The sequence below is a fragment of the Halichondria panicea genome, chromosome 10, assembly GCF_963675165.1.
Source record: "Halichondria panicea chromosome 10, odHalPani1.1, whole genome shotgun sequence".
NCBI classification, from domain to species: domain Eukaryota; kingdom Metazoa; phylum Porifera; class Demospongiae; order Suberitida; family Halichondriidae; genus Halichondria; species Halichondria panicea.
Genome location: NC_087386.1, coordinates 1,055,406 through 1,079,749, shown reverse-complemented (window position 1 = coordinate 1,079,749; position 24,344 = coordinate 1,055,406). Strand labels below are relative to the sequence as shown.

Below are 24,344 nucleotides of genomic sequence, written 5' to 3'. Positions count from 1 at the left end.
GTTGTGGAACGGATAGTAGAATTGCAGTAGAATTAATGGGTAGAATACAGAAAAAGTACAATACAGTAGAATGGATTGTAGAATTGCAGTAGCTGTGTGCTTTTAATTCATACAATATTGCCCCCCCCCTCCACACACACCCTCCACCCACTCACACACCCTCCACCCACATACACACACCCTCCACACACACACACACACAGGCAATGGCCGAGACTCCCCCAAGGCCTCTGTGTACCACCCCCACACCACCAGTCGTGACTTCCAGGCCATGATAGCACACCTCATCCAAGACCACACCTACCTCGGCAACAGTCTCCTCTCAATGGCAAAGTTACTCGTCTCTGTAGACACACCAAGTCAAGGTAAGGCTTTAACTACAATTTCCTAAATTTGGGAGAATGATACAAACCCACAGAACCACACAATAAGCAGTAGCTTCCTAGTTACACATTCCTAAACTCATAGCTAGATATCTTGGCAACCAATATGGTTGGAATCAGCTGATGCCAAGTCATTGCCAAGTCATGCTCTGCTGCTCCAGTCCCCTTCACTGTACCTTGTACCCTTGCAACTGTCCCTAGTCACGTATTCTATGTATTGTGCATGCAACCATGCAACCATATGCACCCATGCATAGACTTGCAATACAGTAAAGAAAACTTCCTAATAGCTATAATGCTATTAAGTGTTACATAAGAACTCATTTTGATTTAAATGTTTATATACGTGCACATTCCAGAAAAAGTGAATTCTGTTTTATCAGCACTGTGTCCAAGACTTATATACTATGTACATGTACGTATTATTAAGGCTATTCCAATGAGACCATTCCAATGAGCAATAACAGAGTTATTCTCTTAAAGCTACCATGCAGTTATAATGATTGTAAGATAACCATTGTGTATTATGGGGATATCTGTTAACAAATAATGGGATCAGTTTGTCAATAGGCTTCAATGTTTGCCCACAATAATCAGCTGTTGCAATTAAGCTAGGGCTTTAGTGCTCGCTATAGGGGACACTTGTAGGTTCTTTCCAAGGGGAGTTATCAGATTGAGCCAAGGGCACTAAATCACCACCGACGTGTGCATGAGGTGTGTTTCCAAGGGGAGTATCAATATAATCACCACGGACGTGTGCACTGGTTAGACTGAGCCTATTCACAGCCCTGGGAATATATAATTATCATTACCAGTGGTCTGGTTATCCCAGCGTGCTGTATAGTTATGGCTTTTGTTTTGCTTACAGGAAAACCAAATATTTTTCCGCCCTTATAATGTAAGCGATACTGTACATGTGTTAATTGTACTGTATTTTGTGTGTATGAACATGCTCTTTACTTCATGTACATACAGGTGAGGATGCTGACTGGTATCAGCAGATACAATGAGATGAGCTACATCATAGGGCTGCTGATAGAGGCTGATGAGTTTGAGAGGCTGGTCCACACCGCGGTGTAGAGAAAGTGAGTGCTCCCAATTCATACGTACAAGCATGGTTGTTCATTGTGCAATGTACTGTACTGTACTGTATCTGTAGCTATAGCAACATTAGATACTGGTATTACAAAAAGGGCTTGGGTGGAGCAAAATATGATTTATAGGAGGGGGAATCCCCCACTATGTATACGTGCCTGTACACACAGTCATCTAGGGAGGGGGGGTTCTGGGGGACATGCTACTTTTGTTGCTTCTCGGCAAGTATTTCACGTGTATACCTGCGTATACACTGAGGTCATCTAACACAATTACAAGCTCATGGTATCAGCATGCAGTTTCAGCAGCCTGGTTATAATGCGGTAACCCCCTCCCCCACCCTAGCAACACAGCATGCATACTGTAGTACTAATGAAAATCCCTTCTTGTAAGCTGTATACAATATTTAGCGTGTATGTCTCCTCCTGCCTCTCATGCACATGACTGGTACTCATGAACCTGTAACTTAGATTCAGCTTTATACTATGTACAATGGTCTGATTCATTAATTAATGAAGAGGGTATCTTTTGTCTGTGTTTATAGCCCATGATATGAATCAGCTGACTATATATACACCATACATACCATACATATGGTTCAAGCATCTTAATGGGCCCCCTTGGTTCAAGTGCCTGAATACATTTCTAAACACTTTCAAGTCATTCATTGCTCTTATAGAACGGTGTCACACATACTTACAAGTATACTGTGCCAAGTGCTTATCTAAGTTATGTTGTATGTGGTCATTCATTGCAAGTGCCTCATTTACTTATTGATCGTCAATTATACAAGGCACAGGTTGCAATTCACTGTATGTGCATATTCTTTGGCTGTGTGCCCATTGTGTACACTGTCTCATGAATCGAGATGCCTTACAACTCAATAGCTTGAGTGTGTTGTTGCACACACACTACTGCTAAACCTGTCGTGATCAATTCTTTGAAGTGCATTTAGTGAGACTATAATACTGCAACTATATAGGTGTTATCCATCCTGCATGTGACTGCATTCCCACAGCTCTCACCACCAAGTGCTGCTTGTAGGGGGGGGGGAGGGGGGCTTATTTGTTTGTAGCGATAAAGAGGAGCTTCTGAAGTGTTTAAGTTTTGGGTGACAATAATGACAGCATTAAATTACCTTAATGATATTCATGATATTCATTGCGCTGCCCACCACCCTGTATTGTAAGCAATCATGTGATTGCTAATTCAATTTAAAGTTGGTAAAAACATGTTTACTGCTTCTGAATCAGGTGTTTGTTCAAATGTCTTGTCTTCAATTTGGTATACTTATAAGGCAATCAATTGCACGCCTTATCATTGGTCGCACTCATTTTAGCGAGTGTTTTGTAACAGTATATTAGATAACACACAATTGTATGATGTAGCTAGTGCAGGTAAACGGGTGTGCAATGGCTACAGTTATAATGTGTGTATATACACATCAAGGTTCTCATGCAAATACAAATGCTAGCTGTACTATATGTATAGCTCGATTTGCTGTACTAATGCATATAATATGTACTCGTTGTTCGCTATATTTTCATTCGTGCTATTATAGATAAAGTTGTTATATACCATTCCTAAACTTTGATTCACCTGAACATAAGTTTCAAGCAACAAGAGAGAGGCAAGAAAGAATAACCAGAAGACACTTGACAGCGTGGAAATGACCTAAGAACATTGATTACCCCTTATAGGGACTATTTTAATCATGCCACATTTGTTCAGCTGGCTCACATGTAGTAGAGGTCTAGCTGTAGTACTCAGTGGGTCTGGGTATCTGCCAGTAATTGCCCCTTGAGGTCTGCTCTAGTTCAATCAAAGCTTAATTACTATCTTGTGGAAAGTGGAGGTGGGTTTGTGGACTGTTTAGTAGTTGTAGATAGTACCCACTGTCTGGTATAAATAGGTGTTATTTCTGGAATAGACTATATAATTATACATGTACATGTAGATATGGACTATAATATATATTTGTTGAAGCTGTTCTGTTTCCAGGCACACGTATTGCAGTACCTTTAAAGGTTAATTAGCTCCTAATTGAGCAACTGCAACTAAAACCTTTCTTATACATATTCCACGTGCACTTTACGTATAGTCCTCCCAATGCACTAATGCATAGAGTCCCTACAAGTCACTTGTTTGTTCCCTGAAGATGTTGTGTATGTCTTTCTCTCCCCCTTATTTTGGAATGCCTCAGGCCGCCATGCAAGTCATCATTGTATAGAGTCAACGGTATAAGTTTCCAATGCACTAGTAATGATTCCTAGCTACTGGCAGGTCAACAAGTGTGATGTACCCATAGAAACAGCTTTATTCTTCCTCGAGGGGATGTGTATGTTTTTATTGGGTTATCAGTCGATGATCGAGTCAACAAAATTATTTCCCAATAGCTAATGCAACTTGTACCAGTCATGCAATACACAAACAGTAAATACATCAACAGCACTTCCCTCAACATCGAAGCTATAGGAATGCAAAATCCCGTGAGTGATTTTTCTGACAGAATGGTGTAGCTATGCATGTCTGTTTCTGGCCCACTAGAACCCTGATAGCACACTGAGTATAAACGAAACCTAATTGATGGCTTTAATTGTCGACTAAAGCCTATTTGCGTTGAGTTCAGCCCTGGAAGTTATGTGGTCAATAAAATCGCAAAACTACTAGTAAATATACACGATCCTCCAGAATACAATAGTTAGATCGCAAAAGGTCAAATTCTGCCAATTTGGCTGATTCGCAGGTTTTTCACTTGCAAAATATTCTAGTAATACAGTACCAACGTATGCAATAAGGTTTTATTGACCACATGTATCTCTTGCATAAGCTGTGAGCTGTGACCATTAGCTTCTAATTTGTGAGAAGAATTTCCCAATTGATGGTTACACTTTCAGCCACACATCCTGCTCATGTACATATGTAATAGAAGTCGTCTTTTGTTGAGGTCAACAAGTTTAGGAACAGTCACACTCTGTATATGGTTTCTATTGATCTGTCTCTATTAGCTAATCTATTTTGGTGTTTATATATAGATTTAACCATGCCGTAATTCTCCTCTGCTTTAGTGGCCAGCAATTCCGACACAGTCAAGCGACTGAAGAGTGCATTCGACGGCTACAAGGCAGCTGCTAAAACCTACGCTCAGGTGAGTTGGTGGGTGGGTGCGTCTAATTGGCCTGAGTTTGGCCTGAAGTTTGCTTGTTTTCGAGCTCAGCTCATATAATTATAGCCTGCTTATCATTATTTCCTGCTTAGTTATCTCCCCATGTAAACATGCAGCATAATCAGATTAGGCCTCTTTGATCAGTACCACCTAGGTAGGACTCTCCTCCTGGTAGGTACAACCGTATGAGCCTGGCCAGCATTCTTTGAAGTGGCATTGAACAAAGGCACATTAATTATATTATCTCTTGAGACACAAGTAGGGGTTGGATAAAATTAATGGTGGTCTAGAATATGCAAAGCAGCAATAAAGGACTCTAGCTTAAATAGGTACTAGTATAGGGGCCATGCATAGTAGTACAGGGGGAGAGGCATTGGCTGCTTTGATGTGTTATGAATGGAGCAGTATCAAAGGCATTATACTGCATGTTGTAAATGTCAGACACAAGTTAATTGGGGCGAGGTATAGGATGAACATGTATTATCATTATATTAGGCATTTGTTGATATGTTTTGCTATTTTGATGATCTACGTGTAATAGAGGATATTCTTATAAGCATTCTTCCTGTACCCTCAGCATCTCCTTTGATGTGTGCATGTAATGTATTGTAATGTCACTATGTACGGATACCGTATATGCTTGATCAGAGGCCGCGCTTGTATAAAGGCCGCACTCAAATAGTAGCCTCCCTTGCTAGCAAATGAAACATTTAGTAGCCGCTCTCAAATAGTAGCCTCAGTGAACTTTGACTCTAGCATTTCTGCACGAGGCAGCAAAAAAATTATTAATACTAACAGCTAGCTACATGTACGTAGCTTCTGGGTACAAGTAGCAGCTTGTTAGTGCTTCACAAAGACTTTCTCATGGCAGATTCAAGTTTATGCAGGTGAAAAGAACTTTTGATGACAAACTAAAGGTTGTTGAATTAGCTGGAGCTAATAAACGCCGCTCTTGAACAGTGGCCTCTCTCGAATTGTAGCCTCCTCTTCCAGCAAAATGAAACATTTAGTAGCTGCGGCTCCTGATCAAGCATATACGGTATGCATGCTGTATATCCTGAACATGCACAACTCTAGTATCCTCTTCCACCCAACAGAACTTCCCTATATCAATTCTGATTAAAATCATTTGAGTTTGAACAGAACTGGAAGATTTTTAATTCCCATGTTCTGTTTGGGTTCTGGCATAGTTACGTCCTCGTGTGCAAGAAAGTAACTGGAATGTATACTGCACTCTGCACTCTGTTTTCAAGTTTGCTTAATTGAAGTGTATGTACGTACTTTTTAAATGGTGTGGCTTGGTTTCAATTGTTTGACTCCATTATAACAAAGCAGTTGGCTGCAGTTGTACCGTGTGTTAATTCCTCTCTATATATAGGAGGACATATTGAGCAAGGCAGAGTACTGCACGACCCAGGCTAGACTGGTAGCACTACAACTCTCTCTGTTACAACAGCGGAAGCAAGTGATCAACCTCAGTGCCAGGAACGTGCTGCAGTACATGGAGACAGAGCCCTTCTCTGAGGTATACATAATATGTAGGTACATATAGAATGTACATTGGAAACATTCGGGTTTTGTACGGCTTTCTAAGAGGTTTGTATAGGTATACCTAATGAACTTGTCTGGCATCTGTATACACATGTGTTGGCTTTCGACACAAGTGTACAAGTGTCTATAGATCATTAAACAATATAATTATGTCACAATTATTGTACGTACATGTATATGTACACAATGTTTTGACTATAATTATCGATCCTCGTTCTCATTACAGGCCTTAATAGTGAGTGAGGCTTATCGTCACTGTATCCATGCTGACTGGGTCAACACCATCTACAAGAAGGTTGTGATTAAAGGAGACTTCAAGTGAGATAACTGCTGCAACCATTATTCAATTTCCTATGCATGAACTAACTCAGCTTTGCATTGTTTTTAGACCTTCCTGTTGTTTATGCGTGTGTTTTATTTTCTCAGATACTTGTCTGACTTCCAGTCATCTTACTCCCTTGCCCCCTCCATGGTGCAGGATCTGTGCAACAAGTGAGTCTTTCTGCAGCCTCTCTAATAAAATGTAGCTACTCTCAACGTGTCCTTTATTCCAAGGCTTCACTGTTCCTGTCTATACTGCTGTGTTTGGACACGTTGTTGTCTGGTTGTTATGGTTGTCGTGTAGAATCTGTACAAGCCGGGCTTACTCCCACCTTCCCCTCGGTTAGTGTAATGTAATTAAAAGGTCTATTGTGGTAAATAAGATGTACAGGTGGGCCTATCACCCATTGCTGTAACGTGACTAATTGATTAGATGCTTCTCTTTCCCAAAACACACTCAAATACATGCGCATTGTTGAGTATAAACTGATTGTCGACTAACATTCTCACTGCAGGTACATGAGAGACAAAGAGAAGACGTTATGGTTGTCATGTAGAATCTGTACAAGCCGGGCTTACTCCCACCTTCCCCTCGGTTAGTGTAATGTAATTAAAAGGTCTATTGTGGTAAATAAGATGTACAGGTGGGCCTATCACCCTTTGCTGTAATGTGACTAATTGTTCTCTTTCCCAAAACACACTCAAATACATGCGCATTGTTGAGTATAAACTGATTGTCGACTAACATTCTCACTGCAGGTACATGAGAGACAAAGAGAAGACGTTATGGTTGTCATGTAGAATCTGTACAAGCCGGGCTTACTCCCACCTTCCCCTCGGTTAGTGTAATGTAGTTAAAAGGTCTATTGTGGTAAATAAGATGTACAGGTGGGCCTATCACCCTTTGCTGTAATGTGACTAATTGTTCTCTTTCCCAAAACACACTCAAATACATGCGCATTGTTGAGTATAAACGAAACTTAATTGATTGTCGACTAACATTCTCACTGCAGGTACATGAGAAACAAAGAGAAGACTTTTGATATGACAACAAACATTAAGAAACTGCTTAACTCACATCTGAGAAACCTGCCGCTACGAAAAAGACTCTCTGTTCAGTTGGGTTTCAAGGACTCTAGTAGCGGAATGTTTGATGACTCGTTCTTATCTGACTTATCTAGACTCTGATAATTATATAGTTTACAGGTGGTAAAGAATTATGTGTGTGTCTTGTGCTGATTTTTACGAGTGTGTTCTTGAAAAAACATTTCTGTTTGTCTACATGTATGCATTGGGTTTATTTGAGCGTGCCAAGCGTGGGAAACTCATAATGCATGCTGCGTATATAACATCAGGATTGCATGAAAATTCATATGCACTCCGGATCCAGCTGGAAACAGAAACGCTAACATGGGAACTAACATAAAATTAGTGTATTCTTTTGTTATTCTTTGTTGTTTGTTGAAGTTTAATTATGTCCCATGCCTAATACAAGGGCATAATTATTAGCTTCTCGGGAGTGATTTATATGCATAGGAATTATACTGTGCATTAATTGCATTTATAATTGCTGTATAATTATTATGTAGATTGGCTACCCTAGTAAAACCACGGGCTCATTTATATCATTAACGACACACTAGCTGCTGATATTAATTAAGATATAATTATAATTATTATAGGAATGCATTTAATTTTGAAAAAAAAAAAAATTGTTTAAACACCTTACAAGCACTGGCATGGCAAGGATAGTAATTGCACGAGGTGGCGTAGCATGCATGTGACATGTTATCAATATTTAATGGTATTTATAATTGGCATGCTCATGTACTGTATCTCAAAATGATATAAATTATTGAACCACAGATTTGAGAGAGACAGAAAAATGCTTAAGTGGTGGAGTGGGGTACTATAATTATACTATACACCTGTGTCGATGATTGGGGGGGGGTGATATAAATATAAGGATGTGATAAGTGACAGAATTGACATTACACAAAACTATAGCATACTTGTTTGATAATTATTGCCATGGTTCACTTATTCACATGTTAATCCGTGCAAAATGTGTCAGTTCATCGCAGTGTGACCCTCAAGAAGAGTGTATCATGGTCAGACAGCTGGTCTGTATGTGTACATGTACGTGTACAGGGGGGATAAAGATGATCATATTCATTCACGGTACAATAATTGCAATGTCTACTACACCCACTCATTGTGTACAGCTATATGCTAGTTGAGAATGCAAGGCGGAGGAAGTACTCCCATGGGGCTTAGAAAAACAACAGGTGAAGCTGTGAATAAAGGTCCACCCACGATATAGCTATAATATTAGCTAACATTTGTATAAACATAATACCTAAAATTCCATAAATGGACAAACTAGACAATTAAACTACAAGTAAACCTAAGTAAACCCGCTAGATTTGTTATCATAATGTAAGCCTATGATGTGGTTCACACCATTGTTGCTACACACCACAACCAACAACAACATTTTCCAAAAATGGGTTTTCTGTTGTATGGGTATTAAAGTTAGGCAACTCACCACATGCATAATGCAATAGCTCACCTTGAAGTGTTACAGTGACTTGTTGCCTGAACGGCCATTGCAGTAGAGTGTCAAACTCCCCATGCATCAGTACTAAGAATACAGAGAGATGAGTAGCTCCCCCAATACCATCTCCATTCAGGTACACTCGCACACACACCCTGTAACTGTGTGTATGAGAGAAAGCAGTTATTATAAATGTTGTATTCGATATCTGTACAATAAGTGTACACATGGCCAGGTTCCTTGTTTGAATATTGTGATTGCACAGGGAAAGTGGTGTGGGGTTAACTGAATGCACCTCGGTGCTCTAACTTCTATAGATAAGCAAGTGGCAACTTACCCTTTGATATAGAATGGTGGACTGGTTAGACACACTCCAATTCCCTGGCGAGCTTTATCCTTTAACATCCTGACATTTCCCACTCGGAGAACACAGGAACGATCATAATCAGCTTGCTGAGGCCGACACTGTCTCCATATTGCAATGCTGGGATGTCGTGGTAGAACCTGGGAAATAGTTTGCAAAACTCAATGGCATCGTATATTAATAGACTGTGTATGCACTAAAGCATTAATTTTGGTTGCAATCATCGATTATCATCCTTTTAGTGTTTTTGTGCGTGTAAACAGTCATTGCATGTACTAACCTCAGCATTTCTTTCCAAGAACTGCGTTCCTACTAAACGTGATTGACCCTGTAAACCATTATTATGTTTGAAACCACACTGATCAATAACAATGTAGGAGAGGCAGTCATGCATGCATCAGAAGCCTAAGAAGACTTAAAGGCATCCCAACGATGCTAGGATGCGTTATGGGTGCCATATGCAACAACGTAACAAGTCTTAAGGTTACTGCTACTCGTTTACTTACCCTACGAATATTGTGATAATGATTCAACCATCCTTGGAGCAGCTCCTCAGGTAGAGTGAGTAGCCGACTCCCCACCAGTTCAGAACGTCCTTGTTGTCCCTGAAAGCAGAACAATAAAATCAAGGACTTAATATGAAACAGAAACTCACTTCTTGGCTCTCTTGCTGAGGGACATTGGGTGCAACATTTACCTGTAGAGAAACGACAGAAAAAATAGAGGCATTCTTCACTAATACAAACAAACATGCAATATGTTAAAGCTGAAAAAACTTGAGGGAAGTTGACCTGATCGTGTACTTGTCTTGGCAACAGAGGGAGGTGGTGTATATGATGGCCCACAATCAGGGCAGAAGGTCCGTTATGGCCCTAATAAAACAAAGACACTGAAGCACCACAATCATGAACCAACACACACACTAAAAAACTTTAACTGACCTCATTGGTTTCTTGCTGCAACTACATGTGGGAAAGAATGAAACTTTAATACCACATGTGGTACATAGGAGAGCTTACTTACCATGGCATTGTCTTCCATGCTAGCTATTATCACATCAAGTTCGATGTTGGCTTGGAAGTGGTACACAAAAGGTGGCAGTAACAAAGGTAGCGAAGGTAACAAAGGTCCCAAGGAATCATGGTTGCTGTGGTTTGCAGCAGCTGTTACAGGAGGAGCAGTAATCCCATCCACAACCAGCTCTCCATTATGCGGTCCTGCCTACATATAATTATGGAGTTATACAGTGGGGATTGCCAATTAACATGCATGCAACATAATTTTTACGCTTTTGTCTTTTAGCATTTAACCTAGCTCGAAAAATTAGTGGCAATGAACTTAGCTAGCTAGCTAATGCAAAATTTACATACCTGCACTGCTAAAGGTGGAGAAAAACCGCTTGAAAACGATTCTTCCTCCTACGACATGCAAGTAAATAATTGGACATTTAATAGATCAGTAGATGTTTGCATATGAATAATAATACAAAGAATGAGCTCACCTCTGAGTCGTAGCAATCATCTAAAGGAAGCCTGTCAGCCCTGCATGCAACAAGCAAGCTCATAACATTGTGCAAAACTAGCCTTCTACTGCTTACATTGATACCAGTATTGCTCCTTTATTAGTGCTTTGACTGTACAATCATACACTAGACTAGACTCACTAAATAACTTCACATAAAACATGGATAGATACTATGCACATCTTTGCATCCTTTGCCACTTTGGCCATGGCCAACGCGCGGGTTAATTAACGATCTCCGTTAGTGTATAGCGGGGGTTACTGTAAATTTTACAGCCACCCCCGGCGCTCACTGTCCATGACATCTTGTGTTACTAGACTACAACCAGAGCCAGTGGACTACAACCATATGGATTCTTTTATGCGCTGCAAAAAGCCTAAACAACCCAGCATTTGCTTCTACAGCTACCAATCTACAGTTAGCTAGCATTGAAACTTACACTGGGTGAATCAGGTCACGCCCTTCTCTATAGGGTTGGTAGGCCCCATGTACACACCTCCTGATGAGCTCAACCAGTCAAACAGGTTTAAAGTAAGCCCAGAGGTAACATGCTGCTGTTTTTCAGAATCACACTGAATTCGACCTCACCCAAAAATTTTTCAGTGGATCACATGACCAGAAACACATCATGATTGTACACAAGATGAGAATTATTATAATGAACAAACGTACAAAACGAACTGAAAATTAAGGAACTAGCTAACTATGATGCACTACACTTCAGATACATGCAATCATTATGGAGGTACGAGTTAGAATCAAGAGCAGCTTGCTTAGCAAACATGGGAAAGCCAGATGCAATGTTCATTTCAGACTGAGAGTTGTCCATTTGAGGAGCAGGAGGCTTGAGCACTTGAGAGATGGGGTGCTTTATCTGTTTCTGATCTGCAAGAATGAAACATAGTAATTAATATTGATCTCTTGATATTAAAACCTTGTCCTATATGTATCTAAACTTGTGTTCTAAAACTTGTGTAAACACAGGAAAGAGTTTTTACAAAACGACCACCAATGACAGTCACTAATGACGGTACACTTACCAATCAGAGTGAGTGATATCTTCCTTTTGAATGGCAATTTGTCACAATCAATGAACAAGGAGATGTGAGTTCCCTTCCCCATGCCATCTCCATTGAGGTACAGCCGCAGACAAACCTTGCAGCCACTGTACGTGTGAGAGATGTGTAAATATCAATATATGCACACACAACAGCTAGTCAAGGGATACAAGCTACTAGGCAACCTAACTTGAATACCCAGACACATTCCACAGAATCTATATGGAATGGAAACCAGAAACACCTAATGATCATTATACCAACCGTGGCACCAGGTGTTAGAAATAAAGCATTCCCTAAATGCCTGTTCTCAACATTGATTACCATTACCCCACCCTACACTCACCATACAGTATAGAAGTACGGACTGTATAGACACTGTGTCTTCCCCTCAATGGCCTCACTCCTTTGTCTGGTAATGTCGGGAATCTTCCATATCACTGTGCCGTTGGAAGTGACAGCCTTTAACTCGAGCTCTCCTGTGCAGGTATGCGAGGATGGAGATGGTTGGTCCTCCATTGGTTGGTCCTCCATTGGTTGGTCCTCCATTGGTTGGACCTCCATTGGTTGGTCCTCCATTGGTTGATCTGTTGTAATATGGTGCATTTGGTCTTTTGAGACCTGGGGGTAAGCAACATGAATCAATCATCTGTATTCAAAAACGATACAAAGTGGGCTAGCATACATGTATAGCTGCATGACTTAGCTAGTAAGTTGGGGAGTTTACCAACACATACACAGCATATACAATAGGAATTCCCCCACCAAAATTTGATTAAATGCATGATGATTTTAAAACAGGCGGTATTCAAACAGTGGGGTTTCTCCCACAAAATAGAGCTAACCACATGTGATCTTATGACACTCAATGTGTACATCCTTTTGATCCAGAGGAGGTACGACATCCGCGTGTCAAAGGAAACGTTTTAGACACACATTCCTTAGGTCAAACTTCGGAATGTGTGTGTTAAAGACACGCGAATGATACGCGGATGTCGTACCTCCTCTGCTTTTGATCACCTCATAACCAATAGGAAAAGGTTTGTAAATCTATTTTGGTCAGACTAGAAGACTACTAGTCAGAGAAACTGGAGTACACAAAAAGTACACTTATAGACCAAAATCAAACAAAAACAATTTGGGATAACAATTGTAGTATCTTTCAAACCAGACATTAACAAACAATGTCCAACAGGTCATCTTACGGCTACCATTATTCAAGCTAGTGTGCAAACAGAAAGACATACCCAAACATGCCTCTCTTGAAACTTCACTTGCTCATAGTTGAAGGTAAACCCAGTAGACACCACGATCCTACTGGCTCCTGAGATTCCCTACAGAGAAGAATTAGCATGCTTATTTACTCATAAAGGTGTTGTTTGTAAACTGCAGTGCTGTATGCTGCCAAATATTAAGAGTAGTATGGATATGATGCTTACTTCCTGACTCTCCTCTACAGACAATGGGAAATCAGTGTCAGGAAAAGGAAAACAATCTACCTGGGATACCAGGATAGCATGATAATTATGACTTGGTCAAGGAATGTAAATACATTATGGCTGCAGTTGCTACGATTAATATTGAATTCTAATAGCACGTCTCAGGAGATTTTAGGGGGAAGTGCTAATGCAAACCATTGAACTCTTAACTCGTAACTATAGCAAACACACAGGCCATGTGCAATTGATGTAGGAGTTCTAATGCAAACCATTGTACAATTAAACTCTAAACTAGGCTATAACATTGAATTGGGAGGTGTGCTAAAGATGTACACTAACTTACAAATTGCACAGATGAGTCTACTAGTTGCATAGAGGTACTGATTCCCAGTGACTGCACAACCAGTGCATGAGGGTTGAGGTGAGGGCACTCTGTGGTGGGTTGTCTCAGAGAGGGATATACAGCAGCTGATGACCCACCGTCATCAGTGGCCTGTATGTAGGTTTAAGAAAGAGTATTATCATAGCTATAAACACATGATTGATACATGTACATCGAAAAGATAAAGCCGCAATAAATGGAGTGCAGTTTGAATTACCTGAACTGAGGCCTGTAATGGTACTTCACTGACAAACTCTGTATCATTGTCAGGACACTGCGCCTGCAGAACATTTCAATAATAAATACAACTGCAAATTAATTATTTGTTGTGAAGTCTACGCTAAAGTTTGCAGTTTTGTATAATCAATGCAGTGTTCACTACACAAAACAAGCTGAGTACGAAGATAGAGACTTTCAATTCGAAAACAGTTTGCACAATGGAGAAAACAGTTTGCACAATGGTCAAATGATATGGAAAATCACCACACTTGAGAGACTCACCTCATTTGCTCTGGGACTGTATGACTCTGAGGGTTCTTGGTTAGCTTGGGCCCTGGACAGATAATGTAATTATCAGTGAACAACTTCTGCACAAACCAATGAAAATAAAAATGCACAGGCTATTATCTAGGCGCTAGGCCTACAGCCATGCAGCAGTGTACATGAACACAGTATTTAATACTGCACTAGAGTGAGTACTTACATCATTAGAAACATGAGAAAAGTCTTTAGAAACTATCACCATAGATAGTAAATGCTATCATGAGCTTGAGCTTGCAGTCTTATAAACTGTTGTAATTATGTTGGAATGTTGTAAGGAATGTAATCAGCAATTAGGCTAAACAGGATGCAGTCTAATTATTGGAAATGGGAAGTGAGTTTGGCACTAGCAATTGCCCCCCGGCCAGGAATGACTCTGCCAATGACTCTGCCAAATGACCAATGCTCACAAACAGGTTATGAAAGCAGTATGAGAATACACAGTCAGTTAGTGTGACTTTACCTTGAGTGAATGCCTTGAGCCCATCTGGTAGTGTCACATTGTGTAGTGTCTGGGTGACTATAGCCTGGTATACCAGTGCAGTAAGGCCAACTGGCTACATATTATAGTCATATAATTATGGCACAATCAACCTAGATGATAGTCATATAATTATGGCACAATCAACCTAGATGATGTACTACTTAACTGTAACTAACTACATTGTGTTAGTATTCAGCAAACTTTATAACTCTAATAGTTAGGTAGCTTTAGCTAAATTGCCATCTCTTTACTTTACTACTGGCTATCAAAGTTGGTAAAGCCACAAACAGGTCAGCAGGTCAATAGAATTTACCATAAAAGGCACTAAAATTAAATTGGCTATCTCTAGGTTGGAAGTTGGGTTGATGGTACAAAACTAAAAATATAAAAAAGACGACAATAATTATTGAGAGCGTATATATTATTTTGGTACGTGACATCCTTCAAGTACGATATAGTGAAAAAAATATTGACACAAGGATGTGTGTGATTGTCAATAATTGGGTTGCCTATTGTCAATGATTATCCAGTGGATTGTCAATAACTATCGTCATGTTTGTCAACTTATTGTCAATAACTAAGTAATGTTTGTGAATTTATTGTCAATAATTTTTATCTTTTTTTTGGTCAATAATTGTTCGAATTATTGGCCAATAATGATCATCAAGTGTTACCGTTCAATGTCCCTGCTCCATTCTAGAATCTAGGTCACATTCACAGCATGCACATAAACTAGACAAGAGCTGTGGCATCTCTTTCATTGTTCATGGGGTGATGACACGGCAGTTGAGCAGGAAATTCAGGAATACGTGGGTGTGAATGTGACCTATATAGATTCGAATAGAGCAGGGACATTGAATAATAATTATTCGGCAACACTTGATGATAATTAGCTACAGTACAACCTCGGTTATCCGGCCCTCCATTATCCGGAACCTCGATTATCCGGCTTGCAATTTAATAATTCAGAAATGGGCGTGTCCTTTATATGCGCATGCGCGTTGCAGCTGTTACTATGGAGACAGGCCTGCTTTTCTTCTGCGCATGCGCAGACAACCATGTGGCACTGCTGTTTATCACAATAAAGTGGGTGAATCAAGGCGTGGTTTATCTATTCGGTTATCCGGCCTGCCTCTAGAACCAAGGTGTCCGGATAATCGAGGTTGTACTGTATTGGCTAATAATTCGAGCAATTATTGACCTGAAAATTATTGACAATAAATTCAGCAATCATTGACAAACATTACTTAATTATTGACAATAAGTTGAATATAATGACAAACATGACGATAGTTATTGGCAATCACTGGATAATCATTGACAATAGGCAACCTATTATTATTGACAATCACACACATCCTTGTCAATATTCTTCACTATTGAATAATGAAACAAATGGAGCGCCATAGAGGTTAGGGTACAAGTACCAGCATACAGAATCCTGTGTCAGCATCTCAAAATACATTGGGGGCAGTGAAATGCTGATCCGATATTCATGCGATTGATATCCTAACTTTTTATGACATCCAGGTAATACACTATCTACCCAGACTACACCTCAAAGAATGGAAACCAACTGCATGCATGGCTAAAACTCTAAAATATGCAGCTCAAATGGGATTTCTATAAATGATTTCTATGCTCTGCCATCGCTAGTAAGCACAGTATATAAGTATTAGTTATTGCCCAGCCAGAGTGCAACATGCCATATATTGCACTGGAGTCATCCAGTGCAATATATGGCATGTTGCACGAGGGCGCCGGCAATAACTAACTTGTTGCCCAATGACGTTAAACTCGTCTGACTGGTCATATAAATCGTAATAAAAGACATGTGTTTTGAAGGAATTTAGTGTATTCATTAGTTTTGCTGAATTTCATAGTAAATTTTTTAGGTTTTCTTCCCACTAGTAGTTGTAAAGGTAGTAGCCTATAAAAGGGACCAACTGAGTATTGGGTGGGATAGTGGGGCATAAGTCCCAAATGGATATCTCTTAAAGAAATCTACTGCATTTAAACACAGTGCAAGTGCATATAATCCAGTGCATTATGCCATTTAATGCAGTGCAATATATGGTAGCCATGGCAGTGATGCATATACTGAGCACTGGATTGCTTTGATCTGCCCACTCACTGGGCAACAAGTCCTCACAGCACTGTCAAACCTTAACCCCCACAAAGCGTCTGGCCTAGAATCTATCAGGCCAAAAATCTTACAAACCTTTCGCTTCAGGCTATATCAAGTGCTTCATCATCTTTTTCACTGAGTGGAAACCTCACTGCTAGTGCCAGTTTTGAAATCTGGTGAAAAATATTCTGCCTCTAACTACAGACTCATTTCACTACAATTATAGTAACTGTGCTCTGTTTCGAAAGTGCTAAAAAGCTTAGTTTACAACAAGTTCTCATTTCAAAAAGTTGTTTGACAACGTCTCTCATAGTCTCCACCACCTCAAACCTCCTTGTGCACTCTAGCCAAACTCTTCGCTGTCCAATAAAATGTATAGGACTCATTTGGCAATCTCTGCTAAAGCGTAAAAAAAACTAGGACTGCTCAAGAGAATCTTTTCATCATCCAACTTTGTTAAAACTAAAAAAGCAACTTTATACTTTTCTAGTAAAGTTTCAACTATTGTATAGCTCGCTACATGTACAGGTTAGAATGTGTAAATGTGTAAGGCTAATCGGCATCAAGTAAAATCCCAAACCGAATAATTTCCAAAGCTATCCTGTGGATCCTCCTCTCCCCTGACATTCAAGATGCAGCTGGCCCTTGCAAGGTTGTGAAGCAGCAATCCATGCCATGAGACAAATATTTAACAACCCCGAAGCAGAAGGGGCCCTCCTGAATAGACGCTGAGAATATTTTTAATGCTCTGCCCATCATCTGCTCAACTATTTCAGGTGCTAACAACTCATCCTCGCAATCAAGTGAGGATGGTAGTCCCAAGAAATCAGTAGAGAAATTACCCTGTAAAGATACCACCCAGGGATCCCCTCGCTATGGCGATGTCTACAATTTCTGAGTGACTGTTATGTAGCCGGGCTACATAACAGTCACTCAGAAATCAAGCAAGTTTGGTACGTCGATGATGCGAGCTGTGCTGGCTCATGCTTAAATCTAAGGAAATGGTGGGATTGCATTTTAACTCTGGGCCCAATTCGAGGAGAATGCAAAAGCACTGTTTGAAGGGACAAACGTACATAGCACCACCGGCGGTACTCGTCATTTTGGTGCAGTCATTGGTCTAATGAGTCTAGAGATGATTTTGTTGTTAAGAAAGTGAATGCCTGGGTTAAAGAAATCGGAACTTAATGGCAGACATAACAGTATACTAACTCAGCATTGGTCCATGGCAGTCTATGTTGATGGTCGTTTATCGCTAGAACTATACCAGACATTCAAGATCTAATGCAACTCCTTGAGGATGCAATCCACCAAAGTATCCTGCCTGCCATCATCAGCCGCCCCCCTGCTCCAAAATTGAAAGAGACATCACTGCCTTACCATCAAGACTGGGTGGTCTAGGAATCACAAAGCCCACAAATTCACAGTCATTTAATTCAATGCCTCCGTAACTATAACAACACCCATGGTGAACTTAATCACTGCCCAAAGCCATGAGGGATCAGTGTCACTAGAATATATAAGCGAAGCAAGGATGAACATTATAGAAATGCATCGACTGAGAGATATCAGTACCGCCAACGATCTAGCAAAATAGACAATTTTCTACGCCAAAGAAAAGGGTGCTTCACTGTGGCTAAGCAATCGAAGAACATGGTTTCTTTTTTAACAAAGATGAATTCAGAGACTCATTACATCTTCGCTATGGCTAGGAGATACGGAGCACCGCAGGGACATGTGTTTGCAGCTCCCCTTTCACAATCAACCATGCGATGACATATAAAAGAGGGGAGGTTTCCCGATTATGAGACTTAATCGCGAATCTGCTGTCACAAGTGTCTGTCATATATAATATTGCTCCCCTGCAGCCTTTGAGTGGAGAAACCTTCACCTACAGATCAGCGATGATGGTGATGAGGCTCGCCCTAACATCAAAGCACGTGGTTTCTGGAACCCAACACAGGATGCATTCCTAAACTGATGTGAGAGTATTTCACCCAAATGCGCCCTGTTATCACTCCAAAGACACCGCCACCATCCACAAACAACATGAGGCAGCCAATAAAAGAGAACACAATTAATGGCAAAGAGTTTAAAACGTAGTAACATTACACCTCTCGTCTTCTCAACTACAGGCAGCATAGGAAAGGAAGGAACAACGTTCTACAAACGACTAGCAGACATGTTACCAAGAAAACAAGAAAGACCATACTCTGTTGTCATGAGCTGGATAAGATGTAGGCTGAGTTTTGCCATCATTCTCTTCGCTATAACGTGCATAAAAGGAATACAATCTACATTTGGGAAACCAATTTATGAAGGAAACCTGGCCCTGGCAGCCGCAGACTCCTACCGACAAACATTGAATTCCATGTGCATAAAATTACGTAATAAAAATAAAAATATAAAAAAAATCACAAGAGAAATACTGGAATTAATAATGGCCATGGCGTAGTTGCTAACGATAGCTAATTACTTTTTTTTTCTTTTTTCATTTTTTAGTAGCTAATTACTCTGTGTGTGTGCGCTAGAGTGATTTATGCGTGCGTGTGTGGACACAAAAATGAGCTGTTTGAGCGAACTAGACACTCTCATGGATAGGGTTGGTAGATTATGCTGGCATAATTTTGAACATAATAGGCACATTTTTTTGGGGTGAGAAATATAGGCGATCTTCGAAGGCGACAAAAAACACCGTTTTCTAAATCGTTGCTTTCTAGATTCACGATCATTCCCGATTCACGATCACTCCTGGTAAAAAGTGTTTGCTATGTGATGAAGCTCAACACGTACATGGGTGAATCTATGAGCATCTTGTTTCCAGAGGGCTAGTTGCCAGAAAATTGGTAAGTTGTGTATTCATAGGATATGAATTGCTAACTGTTCTCTCTATTGCCTTCGTGCAGCTGCCCAGTTTGTTCAGCTACATTGTAACCCTGACAACATGAGCCTGGCCGGCTCTCTCCTCTCCCAACTAGAGTCCTTCACACGTACATCACATGATCTCCTCTGGAGGAGTGGAACTGTGAGCACTATAGGATATACAGTGTACACACACGTACAGAGGACACTCTTATGTACCTAATGCATTTCCCACGGTTATTATTAGCTAATGAATATGGAATGGTGCTCAATCAGCACTCCATATTTATTAAATAGCACACCTGTATAAGCCGTAGAGAAGCTCAAACAATGCAATCATGTGACTATAACGGTTGACTCCTACATGCATTTACCAGGCTAGCTGCTTAGTGTCTACTAGTAGTATCAGCATTGATCTCCTGCTACCCTCAGGCACGGCCTAGAGGCAGAGGAGTGCTGGAGTCTTCAATCAATGTCACCAACTGCCACCATCACTGGAGTTCATCACAGTGTGTGCCAGGGAGGGACAATGGCTGCCTCTTCTCTGTCACTTTCAGCTGTGCAGTATACCACCTCAGAAGGTACGCTGGAGATTATGTTGAGTTTGCATACATGTAGTGTGTTTGCAATCCAACCTCAGCATCAGTATCAGTATACTTTATATTGCTTTGAGATTTAACTGCCAGCTCTTGCCTCTCTTTACTGCAGGTTCTGTTGATAGTGGACAAGCACTTCTCGGACCTGTCTCTACGGGAGCGCCTCCACTTGGCCGTGTCGTCAATGGTTACCAGGGGAACCTCTCCGTCATTAGACCATGTACGTGAATATGTTCATGTACAGTACACAGTATAAATTGTAAATTTGTATTAGAGGTACGTATTATACATAATAGTTAGACACTGTTTTGGAGGTGTCTATGGGATTTAGAAGCCCAAAGGCACTGATTTAGTATCCCGAGCGTAGTGAGGGTACTACAAGTGGCTGAGGGCTTCTAAATCACATGGACACCGACACTTCTACTCAAGGATAAGAGTGCATTGCGTCAGTGTAGCTTGGAATATTTTTTACTTGCTGTATTCAGAGCTCAGAGCTCAGAGCTACTAATATGGTTTACTGGGCGTGTTCAAAGGCACCAACATGTTTCCCCAATACAGCTCATGGTCTCATTACTGTATACTTTTTTGGGATTGCACCATGTTGCGAAATGCTCCCACAGTGAGCTATAGTTGTAGAGCTAATTCAAGCCTATCCACAGGTTGGCCTGAAAAGAGATGCCACCCCCCAGGTTGACAGGGGACCCCCAGCTGAGGAGGAAGAGGGACCACCCCACGGAGAAACAAGAGTCTGATGAGCAACCCACTCCAGTATCACGTGAGCTGTACCAATGATCTACTATTAGCATGCTTCATGCATCAAACGTGCTATTGTCCTGAGAGACCCAGTAGAGGCAGCATAATTCTTAGAGTTTGAGTTTGCATTCAGAGTTTGTATGAATGCACAAAGCTGCTACAAGTTTCAACCCCCTCCCCTCCCCTGTGCAGCACCCCCCGTAGAGCCCTACATCCCCATAGAGGAGAGTGGCCTCCCTGAGGACCTGTTCTCATGCCAGGCTGGCAAGACACCATGGAGATCACTACTCGCCCATGCTATTGCCTTGGAGAGACCATTACTAGCAGCTTGCTATGGTAAGACTTGTTTCCGGTTTTTAGTATCGATGACCCTGTTCCAAATTGTCTGGTAAAGGGACGTTCCACATAAAACATAGTTTTGTGGCTCAAATTGTCAACTGGTAAAGGGTCATTCAATATAGAATTGAATATCTTGCGTTAACTCAAACTGGCAAAGGGTCATCAGTACAAAATCCATTGTTTAACTAGATGCTCTATGAGCATTCACCTCGTGCGTTGAGCTTCTATGATACAATAACAATGACCTTATTATAACATTATCATTGTGAATCGGGAATGATCGTGAATCTATAAAGCAACGATTAGATCGATTAAAAAACAATTTTTTTTTGTCGCCTTTAAAGACCGCCTACAAGTTTCAAGCCTATTATTTTTAACTACTGCCTCATTATCAGTTAAAGCAGTTCATGAAAGTGCCTAGTTTGCTCAAACAGCTAATGTTTGTGTCCACACACGCACACACGCACGCACACACGCACACACGCACACCCCCCCACACACACACACACACACCAATCACTCTACCCCTGCTGCGCACACACAAGGTAACTACCTCCACTCTATACAATTCATGTTTTGGTGCCATACAAATAAAAATAATAAGTTCAACAAAGTGAAGGCTGAAGTGTTTATTATGATAATCAATATTGCATATGCTGTGGGACTATTGGCGTGGGTAATGATGTGATAAAGCTGTTTGATTTGTCTTGTCTACGTACCTTGTGATTAGCTAGACAATTGAGTATACAGTGTTTGTTGATCCCTAATTGCCTTGTTTAATAGAGTGTGTGCGGAAGGACTGATCGAGTGGGCGTCCTGGTATTTCCATTAATAAGTGTATATGGCTTTAGAAGCACCAATATCTGGTTCAGATTACAATAGCTACTGCCTAAAGAAGTGGGTGCATGTTTCAATGAGTTGATTCAGCAGCTTCTCAAATTCCACCCTGATATGTGGGTGGCTGACCTACGTGACTCAGCGGTTCTCAGGCTTGCACCTGCTGCGTCAAATAGTTCTGTTTATGCCAATACATGCATGACTGTATGTATTGGCATAAGACACGATGAGAAGGTTTCCCTGCATTCTTTATATAACTTGCTTCTAAAACTGCATGGATACTATCAGAATGCGTGAAAGACTTCCCTCAATCCTTGAGACTCTTTATGGGCTTATTGTTTGAGATCTGACCCACCTATTGTCTTGCTAAGTTTTCACTTTCCAAATAGAGAGTTTTTAGTTGAACCATTAGCTTTATCTGATTATCGGTGTAAGTGGACCTCTCCTTTCCAAGACTAGTGGCAGATGGTTTCTGTTGATGCTAAAACGTGCCATTGTTCACCAAGCATTGCAGTATAAACTTATCGCTTATGTATCAACCAGCTACTATGATGCAATACTACTTATAGATATATATATTTTTTTAAGTACACAGTATAATTATTAGTACAATTCTTCCCCTCACACCCCCCCCCCCCCACACACACACACACACACACACACACACACACACAGGTGCATCAGTACAGTATGGAGCACTCTATTGGTGACACTGCGTGGGTGGATGAGATGGCTGCTACCATGGCAATGCACATGCTCGTGAGATGCCCCACCCCCTTTGAGAGGTCACACCTCCTGCGCCTACTCTCAGAGGCACAGTTCGGACAGGACTTCAAATGCACTGCCAGCGGTACGTGTCTATGAATATCTGAATGAAACCATATAGGAACAATATGATCGCGATTCATGGGCTGTGCAACCACAATTATGTTAGTACATTCTCGTGGTTAATACACACCCTGTACGTGCATCATGTGACTCCACAAGTGGGTAATTAGAGAAACATGTGCATCTGTGGTGCTGCAAAAAATGGCAGTCTCTGTTCCTTGTAAAAACATGACACAGCACAGGCTAAGGTGGAGGTACATTGTGTTGTGTTGTGTTGTGTTGTAATCACGTGATCTCTCCCTTGCAGTGTTGAAGTATGGAGAGCTGTATCAAATGACCCTGATCCTGACAGAGGCTGGTCTGGCCTCCCACACTACCATCACGGCCCTCACTGAAGCCTTTGATACATCATCACACACTCAAACACTGGCACAGGTCAGTGACAGTATCACGTAACCCACTGTGCAATATAACCAGCACATCATTTTCATTGATCTTTTATAACCCCAGTACTAGTCTACCCTCTCCTAGGTGTGGACTGTATGTAAGGTACCATTATCCTAGGTACCCTGGCTAGCAGGAGTGTTTCTTCGAATTGAAATGTTCTTAGCATAGCAAACATACATGTATGTAACATGTATTTATGTTAATGTTTCTATCCAAACACAAAGATCGTATATACCGTATAGCGCGAAATTTTCGAGGGGCTTAATTTTCGTGGATTTCGTGGGTTAGCAATCCTACACGAAAATTAAGTCCACGAAAATCGTTCTTTACCTGCTATAACGTGCAAGATTTAAAGGCGTGGCTTCCGGTAAGCAGTCATTCCGCGAACATTGTGCAACGAAAATGCTTTTAGAGGCCAATCCACGAAATATAAGTGCCTCGAAAATTTCGCGCTATACGGTAGTAATACAAACTTGTTGATGTTGTCTTTACATCCTTATCGCTGTGTATACGAAAACTTCCTTCACTTTCACCTTCATACAGTTAAAGTGGAGGTACATGCTGAGTATGTACTGAGCCAGCTGCTTCAGAAAGAGCAGTTCAGTATCGCTAGAAAGTATGCCAACATCGTGAATTCTACAGCCAGCAAAGTAACTGTGAGAAAAGGTGAGTGGCTGTATATATATATACAT

General features: G+C 40.8%; 4 protein-coding genes across 11 annotated transcripts in view; 2 read left to right on the top strand and 2 right to left on the bottom strand.

The window, feature by feature from the left end:
* The window catches only part of LOC135343177 (spatacsin-like), a 157,933-nt gene that overhangs the window by 120,847 nt on the left and 12,742 nt on the right, over positions 1 to 24,344 (top strand). The window lies entirely within an intron of this gene.
* Positions 225 to 7,803, top strand: LOC135343194 (uncharacterized). Of its 6 annotated transcripts, XR_010397091.1 has the most exons (10): positions 225 to 365; positions 1,359 to 1,468; positions 4,547 to 4,626; positions 6,023 to 6,169; positions 6,422 to 6,513; positions 6,622 to 6,687; positions 6,751 to 6,858; positions 7,032 to 7,111; positions 7,276 to 7,355; positions 7,530 to 7,803. XR_010397091.1 is itself a non-coding variant. In XM_064540187.1 (8 exons), exons 2-8 carry the CDS (start codon positions 1,429 to 1,431, stop codon positions 7,535 to 7,537), a joined length of 513 nt encoding a protein of 170 aa, XP_064396257.1. In that variant the 5' UTR covers positions 225 to 365; positions 1,359 to 1,428; the 3' UTR covers positions 7,538 to 7,803. The 6 variants fall into 6 exon arrangements, 2 of the variants coding, with proteins under 2 accessions (XP_064396257.1, XP_064396256.1); XR_010397090.1 differs by lacking the exon at positions 6,751 to 6,858; XR_010397093.1 differs by lacking the exon at positions 7,032 to 7,111.
* Positions 8,202 to 11,454, bottom strand: LOC135343196 (uncharacterized). Its single transcript, XM_064540189.1, has 12 exons — positions 11,399 to 11,454; positions 10,939 to 10,978; positions 10,808 to 10,855; positions 10,461 to 10,658; positions 10,379 to 10,399; positions 10,229 to 10,309; positions 10,093 to 10,134; positions 9,944 to 10,042; positions 9,718 to 9,765; positions 9,411 to 9,577; positions 9,089 to 9,234; positions 8,202 to 8,641 (listed from the first exon to the last, which is right to left on the bottom strand). The coding sequence occupies exons 4-12, from the start codon at positions 10,476 to 10,478 to the stop codon at positions 8,592 to 8,594; spliced, it is 672 nt and encodes a 223-aa protein (XP_064396259.1). The 5' UTR covers positions 10,479 to 10,658; positions 10,808 to 10,855; positions 10,939 to 10,978; positions 11,399 to 11,454; the 3' UTR covers positions 8,202 to 8,591.
* LOC135343184 (TNF receptor-associated factor 5-like) lies at positions 11,567 to 14,647 on the bottom strand. Of its 3 annotated transcripts, XM_064540168.1 has the most exons (10): positions 14,542 to 14,647; positions 14,340 to 14,391; positions 14,056 to 14,118; positions 13,800 to 13,949; positions 13,457 to 13,516; positions 13,265 to 13,351; positions 12,576 to 12,638; positions 12,364 to 12,545; positions 12,000 to 12,124; positions 11,567 to 11,844 (listed from the first exon to the last, which is right to left on the bottom strand). In XM_064540168.1, the coding sequence occupies exons 1-10, from the start codon at positions 14,553 to 14,555 to the stop codon at positions 11,663 to 11,665; spliced, it is 978 nt and encodes a 325-aa protein (XP_064396238.1). In that variant the 5' UTR covers positions 14,556 to 14,647; the 3' UTR covers positions 11,567 to 11,662. The 3 variants fall into 3 exon arrangements, with proteins under 3 accessions (XP_064396238.1, XP_064396237.1, XP_064396239.1); XM_064540167.1 differs by having other exon boundaries at positions 12,364 to 12,638; XM_064540169.1 differs by lacking the exon at positions 13,457 to 13,516 and having other exon boundaries at positions 12,364 to 12,638.